Source organism: Jaculus jaculus, chromosome 18, assembly GCF_020740685.1.
Source record: "Jaculus jaculus isolate mJacJac1 chromosome 18, mJacJac1.mat.Y.cur, whole genome shotgun sequence".
NCBI classification, from domain to species: domain Eukaryota; kingdom Metazoa; phylum Chordata; class Mammalia; order Rodentia; family Dipodidae; genus Jaculus; species Jaculus jaculus.
The window spans coordinates 44,683,636-44,698,222 of NC_059119.1; the positions used below are offsets into that span (position 1 = coordinate 44,683,636).

The window sequence follows — 14,587 nt, forward strand, 5'->3', positions numbered from 1 at the left end:
TCTGAACCCCAGTTCTGTCAGTTGTGTGACCCATGACCCATGTCTCCAGTCCTCTAAAAGGTGATTCCAAAGGGAGGTGACCTCTGCTGAACCTAGTTGAAGAGGCTTGAGGGAAAGCATGCCAAGAAGATGGAATGGGGCTGGAAGGATGGCTTAGTGGTTAAGGTGTTTGCTTGCAAAGCCAAAGGACTCAGGTTGCATTCCCTGGGACGCACGTTAGCCAGATGCACAAGGGGGCGCACGCGTCTGGAGTTCATTTGCAGCGGCTGGAGGCCCTGGGGTGCCCATTCTCTCACTCTGTCTCCCTCTTTCTCTGTCACATAAATAAATAAGTAATAAAATAATTTTTACAAAAAGATGAAATGGCTCATGGGGAAGTACAGAGGCAAGAAACACTCTATGAACATCACCTGAGAACACTTGTGGGCTCACGGAGGGAGCTGGGTCAGGAGGGGAAGCCAGACTGTGGTGGTCCGAGTCCCAGCGTAAGGTGTTTAAAGCATGAGGAGCAATGACTAGCTTCAAGCGAGGCCATGCGAATTTGCTTTGCTAACCCTCACTGGGCTGACACAAGGGAAGATGGGCTCAAGATAGCAAAGGCGGTGAGGTCAATGAGAAGACCAAAGATGCTGCTTTAAGAGAAAGCTGATTCTGAACACACACTTTGGGGCCAAAAGCTCCTATCCCTACTAAATTACTGCCATGTAAATGCTTAAAGGCTCTTATTTTTGTTGTTGTTGTTTGTTTGTTTTTCAAGGTAGGGTCTCATTCTAGTCCAGGCTGACCTGGAACTCACTATGTAGTCCCAGGGTGGCCTCGAACTCATGGCGATCCTCCTACCTCTGCCTCCCGAGTACGGGGATTAAAGGTGTGCGCCATCACACCTGGAAGGGCTCTTATTTTTTTAATTTTTTTGAGGGCTAGAGAAATGGATTAGCAGATAAGCGTTTGCCTATGAAGCCTAAAGACCCCAGTTTAAGGTGGTGCATGTACCTGGTGTTTGTTTGCAGTGGCTGCAGGCCCTGGTGTGCCCATTTTCTCCCTCTCTCTCTCTGCCTCTTTCCTTCTTTGTCTGTCACTCTCAAATAAATAAATAAAAATAAACAAAATATAAATTTTTGAAAGAAACTACCTCTGAGTAGGGGAAAAATGTGAATTATGCAATCAGAGTCAAGTATCGGGACTGGAAGAGAATGAGGCTACATGGAGGCTGTCTGCAATAGAACTGGGACATTTAGCTGACTCATGGGTCTTGTGTGACCCAAGCTCTAGTGACCAGTGAGGATAGAAAGTCAAAGCCAGGTCTGGGAGATGTCTGTGTAAACTGAGGAACAAGCTATGGATAAGGAACTTGGCTGCCTAGGCAGATGGCCTCCAAGATGCTCTTGGAATCTGTGACTAAACTTTCAAAAAGAGGGCTGGGGGAAATGGCTCAGAGCCTAAGGGAGTTTGCATTCAAAGCCTGAGAGCCTGGGTTCAATTCCCCAGCACTCACAGGGAGCCAGATGCATCTGTGATCCCAATGTGCCTTCAGCAATGGGAGGGGGAGCCAGGAGAATCCGAAGCTCACAGGTAGTTTGTTTGCAGATGCAAAAGACCTTTTTCCAAAGACCGTGGAGCAAAGACACTTCCAAGTGGTCCTCTGTCCTCCCCCTGCATGCCGCCACACAGGTACACACACACACACACACACACACACACACACACACACACACACACACACACGGTGGGGGGGGGGGAGAAAAAGAGAGAGAGGTAAAAATTATTTTCCATTTTTCATAAAAAAGGGGGGTGGCTGGAGAGATGGCTTAGTGGTTAAGCGCTTGCCTGTGAAGCCTAAGGACCCCGGTTCGAGGCTCGATTCCCCAGGACCCACATTAGCCAGATGCACAAGGGGATGCATGCATCTGGAGTTCATTTGCAGTGGCTGGAGGCCCTGGTGCGTCTCTCTCTCTCTCTCTCTCTCTCTCTCTCTCTCTCTCTCGCTCTCTCTCTGTCGCTCGCAAATAAATAAAAATAAACAAACAAACAAAAATAGAATGGCCATCACCCAGTATTAACATTTGAAGGCCAAGCTATTGTTAACTGTGGGTTTGTCTACACAGGATATCTCTGTCAGATGCAGAGCCAGACCTGGCTCCCCTCCCTCCCTATCCCGCCCTCCCCCCCCCCAACACACACACACTATTTGATTCAAGCTTGAAGATGTGTCATACTAACCTAGAATAACAAGCTGATTAATTTTAGGAATTCTCTTAGATCAAGTAATTCTGACATACAGTCCACCTTTTCTACTGTTGTACCAAGTCACTCCTCCAAGGCATTGTCTCATTGATGCTAAAGATGAATGTCCAGTTTGAACTGCCTCATCACTCCTGTGTGTGTGTGTGTGTGTGTGTGTGTGTGTGTGTGTGTGTGTGTGTGTATGGATGATAAGCATGTATATGTATATGCCTGCGTTCATACATGCATGCAGAGGTCAAAGGATGCTATCAGCCTTCCTCCTCTGTGGCTTCTCTGCGTTGTTTTCCTTCAGACCATGTCTCTGTGAACCCGAGCTCATGGTTTTTTAACTAGACTTACTGTGAGTTCCAGAAATCCTCTTGTCTCTTCTCCATCAGTGGTTACAGACATGCATGGCCACACCCAGCTTTTCAAAATATTTTATGTATTTATTTATGAGAGAGAAAGAGACAGAGAGAATGTGCACGCCAGGGCCTCCGGCCACTGCGTAAGAACTCCAGACACATGTGTCCCCTTATGCATCTGCCTTACGTGGGTCCTAGGGAATCGAACCCGGTCCTTAGGCTTCGCAGGCAAATACTGTAACCGCTATGCTATTTCCCTAGTCCCTACATCCAGTTTTTTACATAGGGCCTGGGGATTCAAACTCGTGGTGTTCCTGTTTGCACAGGAAGCGTTCTTACCCATTGAACCATCTCACCAGTCACTCCCATCATTCTTTTTTTTAATCTTGTAGGTGTGTGTGGGTGTGTGTGTGTGTGTGTGATACATGCACACGTCTGTACAAATGCATGCATGCCACGTGTACACATGCATAGGCCAGATGAAAAGGTGGCACGTGTTCCTCTGCCATGCCTTCACTTTGATTTTGCTTGTGATGGAGTCTGAGCTGAACCTGGAACTGTCAGTTTTTTTTTTTTTTTTATTGTTGTTGTTTTGTTTTGTTTTTTTCAGTCAGACTGATGGACTAGTGAGCCCCAGAGATTCCTAAGTCACTGCTCCCCACAGGACTGGGTTTGCAGCCCAGCGAGGCCCAGCAATTCTCTGGTTTCTGCTCCCCACAGGACAAGAGTGTATGGGCATGCATGGCCACGCCTAGCTGTTTCTTATGTGGATGCTGAGGCTCGAACACAGGTTGCTGCAGGCTCTCATGCTGGAACTCTTGCCGTCCCTACCCACTCAGCCCCTCTCCTCATCCTTTACTCATTTTTTTGTACTTGCCTTGAGTTTCATCCCTATGTAAATATTTCTCTTTTTTTTAAGGCAAGCTCAACAGATTGGCCTTTAAAAAAAAATTTTTTTTAATTTATTTATTTGACACAGACAGAGAGAAAGAGGCAGATAGATAGAGTGAAGATGGGCGCATCAGAGCCTGCAGCCTCTGAAAACGAACTCCAGATGCATGCGCCCGCTTGTGCATCTGGCTAACGTGGGTCCTGGGGAACCGAGCCTCGAACCGGGGTCCTCAAGCTTCCAGCCCCATTGCAGCCTTATTGATTTTGTCATGTGCTCTTCCACAAGCCAGACTTCTCAGAGGAAGAGACAGATGGAGGAACGGAGAGCAGTCCTTCCTGTTTTTGCACCATAATGTCATGCTCAGCGCCTCAGAGCCCTTACAGAGAGATTTCCAGTTTGCAATTCAAAGGCATGAAATCCAAATAGTTCAATCAAGGCCTATAAAGAGGAGGAGAGTGAGTAAGGAGCTATCATGAATACACAAGGGCAGCTTTTAATCAACATTGAAAATTCCATGATTCAATACAACAGATTTACGTTGTTGGGTTGTTGTTTCTTTTTTCCAATCTCTAGAGCCCACACAAAACACTTAGCATTCAGAAGCATTTTGTTTAAGCTCGCGGCTCACTAATGACAATTCAGAAGGCTTTACTCTCTCCTCGGGAGGCACTTTAGTGAGGACAATGGCACAGAACGCACCACCAGTGTGATAGGTAAAGAATTTAGATGAATGAGGTATAAATAGACATGATCAGGTTGAAAGACCAAAGCTCAATGGCTTTCCTCACCCACCCCATCTTTTCTCTTTCAGACAGAATTTTTCATTTTCCATTTTTGAAAACTTTTCCAAACAATGTGAAAGCACAGTAAGAAAGCCAAATAATGACACACTGTAAGTATTTGCGTGCAAAGAAACACGGGAAGCCATATTCCGTTCTGCGTAGACCTCATTATTACTGGTGCCAATAATTTCCTTTTGATCAAATTCTTGGTTACGGGATGTTTGCAAGGTGTTTTTTTTTTTTTTCAATAACTTAAAAGAGGAAATTTATTCTTTGCAAGTGGCGGCAAGGTGTACAGGTGCCAAGAAATAAAAATAAATAAATAAATGAATCAGGAAATTCACTTGTAAGAATAGATCTGAATTGTTATGCTGTATATTAATGTCTAGAATATCAGTTTTATTATAGGAAGACATTTGGATGCCAGACGCATGGTTCGCATTGTACAAGATTAACTGATTAACGAGATTCACTGATTACAGAGGTAGCTTCTAGAAGTAACCACCGCCCTTCAGTGAAATGTAGGCCAACTGACCACTGTGTAGCTGAGATTTGTATGACTCTGTTTTCTCCAGTGCTCGTCTTTTTTTATGGACAACTTCCATAATTATAGACAATAAACCATTGTAATCCCCCCACACATTCCGCTTCACAATTCCACTCTCCATCATATCCCCTCCCCCTCTCAATCAGGCTCTCTTTTATTTGGATGTCATGATCTTTTCCTCCTATGATGACGGTCTTGTGTAGGTAGTGTCAGGCACTGTGAGGTCATGGATATCCAGGCCATTTTGTGTCTGGGGGGAGCACCTTGTAAGGAGTCCTACCCTTCCTTTGGCTCTTACATTCTTTCCTCCACCTCTTCCACATTAGACCCTGAGCCTTGGAAGGTGTGATCGAGATGTTTCAGTGCTGAGCACCCCAATGTCACTTCTTCTCATATTAATCTTTTTTTTTTTAATTTTTATTTATTTATTTATTTATTTATTTGAGAGCGACAGACAGAGAGAAAGACAGATAGAGGGAGAGAGAGAGAATGGGCGCGCCAGGGCTTCCAGCCTCTGCAAACGAGCTCCAGACGCGTGCACCCCCTTGTACATCTAGCTAACGTGGGACCTGGAGAACCAAGCCTCGAACTGGGGTCCTTAGGCTTCATAGGCAAGCGCTTAACCACTAAGCCATCTCTCCAGCCCCTCATATTAATCTTAATACTACCACTAATATACACCAGACATGAGCTCCATCTGCTTCTGTTTTCCTGACTAACTTTTAAACATTTTTTTTTTTCCTGCTTGAAGTGCTGACTGCCCTGGCATTTCACTCACCTTCAGTTATAAAAGGGCACGACACAAAAGATAATCTCTGTGCCCCTAAGCCACATTCACTGAGGCTAGAATCTTATTATTCCTCCTATGTTGCCCTTAAGGCTACAAAAAGAGGTGCCCCCTCGGAGACCCGTGGTAGGTCTCTTCCATTTTCCCTTTGTCTCTGCTATCGGTTTCAGAGGGATGCAGAGACAGCGGGCAAGTGGCACCTCTGGGCACAGCATGAACCCTTGGCAGAACCCTTCGGCACGGGGCGACACTGATGCTTTTTTGAGGACAGCCATTTCTTTTCTCCTCTAGAAGGAGCCTAAGGGTGTGGCGGCAGCAAGAATAAGTAGTATTGTGTTTCCTTCTGCTTCTCTTTGAGTTTGCCACATCTGACACGCACCCCTCTTCCTGCCACCACCACCAATGTCCCCCCCTTTCGTCCCCCTTCTGTGTTGGCATCCACCAGCCACTGTAGCCGTTACTTTCTTGTCACTGAGACAACATACCTAACCAGAGCAGCTTAAAAAAGGAAAGGTTTCCTTTTTTTGCTGCTTCTGGAAGTCTATCGTGATGGGAAGGTATAACCACAGGAGTTTGGGGCATCTGGGCACATTCAGCACACGGTGAGAGAGCGGAGAGGGCTGAGGGCTGGCACTGAGCTCGCCTGCAACGTTTTATCCAATCCTCGATCCTCCAGCCCACGGGATGGAGCTGCCCACCCAAATTACTACATGAAAAGAGTCCCTCGCGGGCTTGCACGGAGGCTAACTTGAGCTACGTAATCCTCCACTGAGATGCACAGAGGCTAACGTGAATTCCTCACGGGTGATTCTAGGCCTCGTCAAGTGGGCGATGAAACTAAAACATCCAACATCCCAGCTGCCTTCCGCAAGACTCCTTTGCAATCACACGACGGTGCTCCTCAGTGGGGCGAGCAGTGCTAGATTTGATCAGCTGGGGTGACTAGGGGTGCCTGTGGGAGGAGTCAGTCTAAGCAACCCTGTGCAGTCTCCATCAATCAGTCCCCCACCCCAGCCTTCCCAGACCAGCAGCAGCTTTGAGTTTGCTATTTAACGCTGCTGGAAGACAAGCTTTCTAAGCCAGCATCCTTCAAAACGACCTGAAACAAATACACAGTCCACATCCGTTTTTATAAAATCCTGACCCTCTCTTTCCCATCAGGTAGCCGTCGTGAGTCCCTAGATATTAGACCTCCGAAAGCCACCGAGTCTTAACCTGTGATCCCCAAGAGAACATGGCGATCTCACCCTGTGACTGTCCCATTACCCTCCTAACAGCGACCTCTTCTCTCCTTAATCCCTCTTTCTTCCTTAATTTCCAACACAGCAGAGGTACCCCGACTTCCGCTTCCTCCCACCCAATGTTACGAAACCCCTCAAGCCCACTCACGCTTCCCCCCACCCAGAGCCTCTGGCACGGAAGGTGGCTCCATGCCAGGCTGTCACTGTGCTGCCCTCAGAAGCCGGGCCAGGATGTGGGCAAGCAGAGCAGGTGGACGTTTGGCCTAAGAACAAACAGCCAAGGAGAAACACTCCAGACAGAAGCTGGACAGGGAGGCGAACCAAGGAGGGAAGTCGAGGGCACATGCTTGACATCTTAATTGCATTCCGAAGTCATGGAAGACGTTTCTGAAGCTTGAGGTGATTTCAGAAGGGGAAAAAAAAAAAGACAGATAAATTAAGATAGTCAAGATTTCTTTTTTGACGATTTTGTATGAAGCATCCGTAGAATTTGCAGATTCCTGAGCTATGTGCCTAGAGACTTAATTCAGAGCTTGGGGAGGAACCAGGAATCTGCATTTCAACAGACACACACACACACACACACACACACAGGTGATGTTGATAGAAATGGTTCCAGGGCAACACTGTGTAAACTATTAACTAGAAGATAAAGTACAATAGAGGTCTCTGGAAAGCAAATGTGGAAACTTCATGTTGCCATTGTCCCCAGCCTTTCCCCAAGAAACTTTGGGCTTGTCACGCTTTCCTTCTTTAATTTCAGTTTCCTTATTAACAAAATGAAGAGTTCAGTCGCAATGATTTGTAAGCATCAGTGAGAAGAATCGTGTAATCTTTAATACTTCTTTTTAACAATTTCCTACTTGGAGATTAAAATACGTAATTATATTGGTCCGTGATAAGACGAATAACCGCGTCGCCACTGAAAGTGTCTAATAATGAAATATATGAGGTTTCTTGGCGGTCCTCTGCAGGTAGCGACAACCCTCTTCCAAACCCAAATTGGCCATTGTGAACATTTTAATATCCTTTCAGATGTGAGCACAATTTCCTCTCCTTTCAAAAAAAAATATATCTGCGTTCCCCTGCAATATTGTGTACCTCAAACATATTTCCTCATCCACTCAGCGAATTAGGTACATAATTTCTGATGTACAACATGAAATATTTTGAGAGCAGAGAGAGATTTTCATGGGAGCAGCCCTGAGGTGAAAAAAACTATATGAGCAATGGCCTTCACAGAAAATTACACCCATTGCTCCATCTCCCAAGATTAGCAGAGTGTGAGCTAAGCAAGGTGCCTCGGCCCCTGTTGTCACCAGGTGTCCATGTCACTGTCCTCCCAAAGCCAGGGCTGCCCTACTTTAGATTTCTTCACTGCACAAAGATTTCCTAAGTGGACACTGAGCCACACTGTGCTAGGCACTGTGACTCCAGAAATAACTAAGATGCATTTCTCCATCTTCGGAAAACCAAGAGGCCACGAGGTATGATGGCGCACGCCTTTGATCCCCGCACTTGGGAGGCAGAGGTAGGAGAATCGTTGTGAGTTCAAGGCCATGCTGTAACTACAGAGTGAGTTCCAGGTCAGCCTGGGCTAGAGTGAGACCCTACTTTGAAAAACCAAAAAAAAACAAAAGGCTGGAGAGATGGCTTAGCGGTTAAGCGCTTGCCCGTGAAGCCTAAGGACCCCGGTTCGAGGCTCGGTTCCCCAGGTCCCACGTTAGCCAGATGCACAAGGGGGCGCACGCGTCTGGGGTTCGTTTGCAGTGGCTGGAGGCCCTGGTGCACCCGTTCTCCCTCTTCTCTCTCTCTCTCCTCTCTCTCTCTCTTTTCTCTCTCTCTCTCTCTCTGCCTCTTTCTCTGTCTGTCACTCTTAAATAAATAAATCAATCAATAAATAAATAAAAAACAAAAAATTAAAAAAAAAAAACAAGAAGAAGGTGGAGGAGGAAAAGAAGAGGAAGAGGAAGGAAGAGAAGAAGAGAACCAGACATGCATCATCTTTATTTTTTTTCCTCTGGGGTCGGTGCTCAGGACTGATGTTAGAGCCTTCCCACTTGTTAGGCAAGCATTACTCCACTAAGCTCAAAACCACAGCACTGAATGTTTCGGAAACTCAGTGCAACTGTAGTGGAAAAAGAAAGACGCAAGACAGGTTTTCCTTAGAGGAATTTGTCTTTCAGGGTGTGGGAGAATGCACCCGAGCGGTGAGGGGAGAAAGAAATTGCTAGAAGTAGGCAGAATCCAGACCAAGGAAATCCGTGGAGCTCATCAGAAGGAATATGGATTTTATCCTATAGTCAGTGGAGACATGGGGAACAGTTGAGTTACGGAGTTAATGGATTTTTTTGTTCAGGAAAAGCCATTGCAGGAGGGATGCACAGGCTGAAATGGCGAGAGGGGTAGAGCTGGATTTTAAATGTCAGGAAGAAACTAATATATTTGCTTCATAGGAGAAAACGCAACCATGAATCCAGGAGGTAGCAGTGGGGCTGGGTGTGGCAGGAGGGACACTTCCTTCTGACTTTCCTTCAGGGGTCTGTTTTTATCCATCATTCCTTCCAATTGTCCATAACTATTCTTCCTCTACTTCTATTTCTTTAAAAAATATATTTTAGGGATAGAGAGATGGCTTAGTGGTTGAGGCACTCTGCCACAAAGCCAGAGGACCTAGGTTCGATTCCCCAGGACCCACATAAGCCAGATGCACAAGGTAGCGCATGGATCTGGAGTTAGTTTGCAGTGGCTGGAGGCCTTGGCATGCCCCTCCTCTGTCTGCCTCTCTCTTTCTCTCTCTCTCTCTCTCTCTCTCTCCCCCAAATAAATAAATAAAAACTTTTAAAAACTCTTTAAAAATAATAAATATCTCAGCCTGGAGAGATGGCTTAGTGGTTAAGCGCTTGCCTATGAAGCCTAAGGACCCCGGTTCTAGGCTTGATTCCCCAGGACCCACGTTAGCCAGATGCACAAGGGGGCGCACGCATCTGGAGTTCATTTGCAGTGGCTGGAGGCCCTGGCATGCCCATTCTCTCTCTCTCTCTCTCTCTCTCTCTCTCTCTCTCTCTCTGTCTGCCTCTTTCTCTGTCACTTTCAAATAAATAAAAATAAACAAAATTTTTTTAATAATAAATACCTTTGACCTATTTAGTGTGTGTATGTATGTGTATGTGTGCATGCATGCACACCAGGGGCTCTTGCCACTGCAAACATACACAGAGATTGCCTGATGTATATAACACTTTTGTGTCTGACCTTTGGTGCGTGCTAGGAAATAGAACCTTGGCCATCAGGCTTTGCAAGCAAGTGCCTTTAACTGCAGAGCCATCTCCCCAGTCCCCTATTCCTAGGTTTCTAGATGTCTGCTGTGGGTTCCTATGTCCCATTTGAGCTATTGGATTAGCCAGGGATTTCCATGCAAACAGGGCCCCAAGAGCTGGTGAGTCTTATGCGGCCAGCCTTCTAATCCCACGGGACGCTGCCACAAACAGCTTCATAGCAATTCGGTTGGCAACAAGATGAGATAAATAGCTTAGGAAATGCCAAGAAAGGATTCTTTTTAGGTTTTAGCACATAAACATTATGCCTCTACATTTGTTTTCTAACGAAAAAGCATTGTCTCCTCCGTGAACAACTTCCTTCAGTTTTTGCATCACTGGATTCAACATATATAATATAACATAGAGTCCAGATGGCCTCTCGTTTCCTGCTGAGGCAACTCTAGCAAATCAAAGAAATACATGTGAGGCCCAGGCTGTCATGGCTTTGTTTTCTGTTGTTTCTTACGCTCTAAAAACCCACTGTAATTCTTTTTGTTGTTGTTGTTTGTTTGTTTTTCTCAATTTTTATTAACATTATCTATGATTAGAAAAAAATCCCATGGTCATACTCTCCCTCCCCACCCCCCACTTTCCCCTTTGAAACTCCACTCTCCATCATATCCCCTCCCCCTCTCAATCAGTCTCTCTTTTATTTTGATGGCATGATCTTTTCCTCCTCTTATGATGGTCTTGTGTAGGTAGTGTCAGGCACTGTGAGGTCATGGATATCCAGGCCATTTTATGTCTGCAGGGAGCACGTTGTAAGGAGTCCTTCCTTTCCTTTGGCTCTTACATTCTTTCTGCCACCACTTCTGCAATGGACCCTGAGCCTTGGAAGGTGTGATCGAGATGTTACTCGGTACTCCAGTCACTTCTTTCCAGCACTATGATACCTTCTGAGTCATCCCAGGGTCACTGCCATCTGAAAAGAGAAGATTCTCTACCCAAAGTGAGAGTAGCGTTAATATAAGGGTATGAACATTAAGAGAAGTGCTTACTGGGCAGTTTGATAAGCATAGTATACACATGTTTCCAGACATCAGCAGATGTGACACCCCTAGGGCTCATGGCTACCCCTGTTTTAAGTTTTCAGTATCAGGGATGTGTTCCCCTGCCATGGAGCGGGCCTCCAGTCCAACTGGAGGGCAGTTGGTTTCCACCATTACAGACCTGCCACTATTGCACCCGTTGGCTCTTTTGGCCTGGCTGCCCAATTATAAGGCTTGCAGTGTCCACTGTTTCCACTGTAATTCTTTTAATGCTCCAGAGTCATCGAAAAACCCCCTTGAGTTCTCGTCAAGCCAATCTTCTTTTTATAGCTACTCTGCCATCTTCGCGGAGAGCGAACTGAGCGGTTGGGACTATGACTACGGCTTCTGCTCGCCCAGGACCCTCCGCTGTGCTCCGGAGCCAGACGCTTTCAACCCGTGCGAGGACATCATGGGCTATGACTTCCTGAGGGTCCTCATTTGGCTGATCAACATCCTGGCCATCACGGGCAACCTGACGGTCCTCTTTGTCCTCCTGAGCAGTCGCTACAAGCTGACGGTGCCCCGTTTCCTCATGTGCCACCTGTCCTTTGCAGACTTCTGCATGGGGCTCTACCTGCTGCTCATTGCCTCGGTTGATTCGCAGACCCAAGGCCAGTACTACAACCACGCCATAGACTGGCAGACCGGCAGCGGATGCAGCGCGGCCGGGTTTTTCACCGTGTTTGCCAGCGAGCTCTCGGTCTACACGCTCACGGTCATCACCGTGGAGAGGTGGCACACCATCACCTACGCCGTGCAGCTGGACCAGAAGCTGAGGCTGAGACACGCCGTGCCCATCATGCTTGGAGGGTGGCTCTTGTCCACTCTGATCGCCCTGCTGCCCCTCGTGGGCGTCAGCAACTACATGAAGGTCAGCATCTGCCTCCCGATGGACGTGGAATCCAGCCTCTCGCAAGTGTACATCTTAGCCATCCTCACCCTCAACGTGGTGGCCTTCGTCGTGGTCTGCGCCTGCTACGTCAAAATCTACCTCGCCGTCCGAAAGCCGGGGCCCATGGCCACCAACAAAGACACCAAGATCGCCAAGAAGATGGCCGTGCTCATCTTCACCAACTTCACCTGCATGGCCCCTATCTCCTTTTTTGCCATCTCGGCCGCCTTCAAAGTGCCCCTTATCACGGTCACCAACTCCAAAGTGCTCCTGGTGCTTTTCTATCCTGTCAACTCCTGCGCCAACCCGTTTCTCTACGCGATCTTCACGGAGGCATTCCGGAGAGATTTCTTCCTGCTGCTGAGCAAGTTCGGCTGCTGCAGGCGTCGGGCTGAACTTTACAGAAGGAAGGAGCTCTCGCCGCACACCTCCGGCTGCAAACGTGGCTTGCCAGGATCCCGATCGAACGTGCCCGCCCAGCCGGCCCCCACGCTGTCCTCGCTGCACGGTCTGTAGCCGGCCTTTCTCAACGAGGCTGAGGACAGAGCGCCGGCTCTCACATCAGTTCATCACAGTGTGGGACTGGACTTAAAACCTGTTCGAAAGAAAGCTTCCCCAACCAGCAACTCTAATATAAAGAGTAGGTTTTTTAAAAATTTTTTTAAATATTTTTATTTATTTATTTGAGAGTGACAGAGAGAGAGAGAGAGAGAGACAGAATGGGCGCGCCAGGACCTCCAGCCACTGCAAACGATCTCCAGACGCGTGCGCCCCCTTGTGCATCTGGCTAACATGGGTCCTGGGGAATCGAGCCTCGAACCGGGGTCCTTAGGCTTCACAGGCAAGCGCTTAACTGCTAAGCCATCTTTCCAGACCAAGCATAGGTTTTAGGAAAGTAATTATTCATAGCCACACTGAGTAAGAAAGTTGTACTTTGTTCAAAGAAGCATGGTCTGTGACCATTGCCAGTCTGAGAACCGTCCCGAGTACATGACATAAAATTGCCAAGTTGAGTGCTTAGAAACTTTTACGTTTTATGTTTGTCGAATCTACTATGAAGAAAAAAAACTGAAGGGGTGTTTTGTGTGCCTATGATCTTTTTCACTTCAATTTTGTAATTTTCACTGCATTCCTTAAAAATATGACTGCAAGGCGGGCGTGGTGGCGCACGCCTTTAATCCCAGCACTTGGGAGGCAGAGGTGGGAGGATCACTGAGTTCAAGGCCACCCTGAAACTACAGAGTAAATTCCAGTCCAGCCTGAGCTAGAGTGAGACCCTACCTCAACAAAAACAAAACACACATATATATATTCATAACAGATGAGAAATTTACAGTGGTCTCTACCCTCAGATCACTTGGGAAATATACTCCAGAAATGCATTATGCAACCCCATAGGTATTAGCCACACGTGGCCAAGTTACACAAGATGAAAAGAGGAGTTTCTCAGCCTCGTTTAAAGTGCTTCGTGCATGTGACATACAATTACCGTATCGGGCAGCACAAAGGATTTCATCATTGCAATAGGTTTTATTGGCTAGCATTGTTCTAGGTACTTCTTTTACTCACAATCTATTTAAATTTTAACCTGAAGACACATATCAGCCTATTTGTTTGGCTTATCTTTTTTAATGTTTATTGTTATTATTATTATTAACAAGATGTTTCTGTGGATACATGATGGGTTGGTACCCCCTTTTCCCTCGACCCTGGCCCCCATTCCGTTGGGGTCTCTCCTCAGTGGGGTTGCAGGTATTCCCCACGGGGTTATGATTATGCACTGTGGGAACAGTAATCAGTTATTTTGGGGAGAAGGGAATACCTCGGGGCATGATGTCTCAACATGTGGCTCTTACAGTCTTTCCACCCCCTTTTCTAGTATGCTTTCAATTTTGGATTACTATGTAAAGTTACCAAAGTGAATATTATGAACTTGGGCTAGAGAGATGGCTTAGTGGTTAAAGTGCTTGCCTGCAAAACCTAAGGATTCAGGTTCAGTTCCCCAGTACTCACATAAGACAGATGCACAAGGTGGCACATTCGCCTGGAGTTTATTTGCATATTTGCAATGGCTAGAGATCCTGACACACCCATTCTTCTCTCTCTTTCTCTATCTATTTGCATTGCTTCTTTCTCTGTCTGTCTCTCTCAAATAAATAAAATAAAAATTCTTTTTTATTTTTATTTTTATTTTTATTTTTTTGGCTTTTCGAGATAAGGTTTCACTCTAGTCCAGGCTGACCTGGAATTTACTCTGCAGTTTCAGGGTGGCCTTGAGCTCATGGTGATCCTCATCTCTGCCTCCCGAGTGCTGGGATTAAAGGTGTGCACCACCAAGCCTGGCTAAATTTAAAAATCTTTTAAAGAATATTATAAACTTTACAAAATACCTCTTCTAAGGTGCTTTTCACATTATGACTTTTCTGCTCCTTTACAAAATTACTTTATTCATATGCAGTCCTCTCTCACAAAGGATTGTTCTGGAATGTATCTCAGATATATGACAT

At 46.4% G+C, this 14,587-nt stretch overlaps 1 protein-coding gene across 1 annotated transcript in view; it reads left to right on the forward strand.

Annotated features, from left to right (window-relative positions):
- Lhcgr (luteinizing hormone/choriogonadotropin receptor) overlaps nucleotides 1–12,596 on the forward strand; it is a 76,363-nt gene extending 63,767 nt beyond the window's left edge. Inside the window, exons 10-11 of the mRNA XM_045137281.1 lie at nucleotides 4,292–4,372; nucleotides 11,477–12,596. Coding sequence (XP_044993216.1) covers nucleotides 4,292–4,372; nucleotides 11,477–12,596 — 1,201 coding nt within the window. The remainder of the gene's footprint in view (nucleotides 1–4,291; nucleotides 4,373–11,476) is intronic.
- The last annotated feature ends 1,991 nt before the right edge of the window (nucleotides 12,597–14,587 follow it).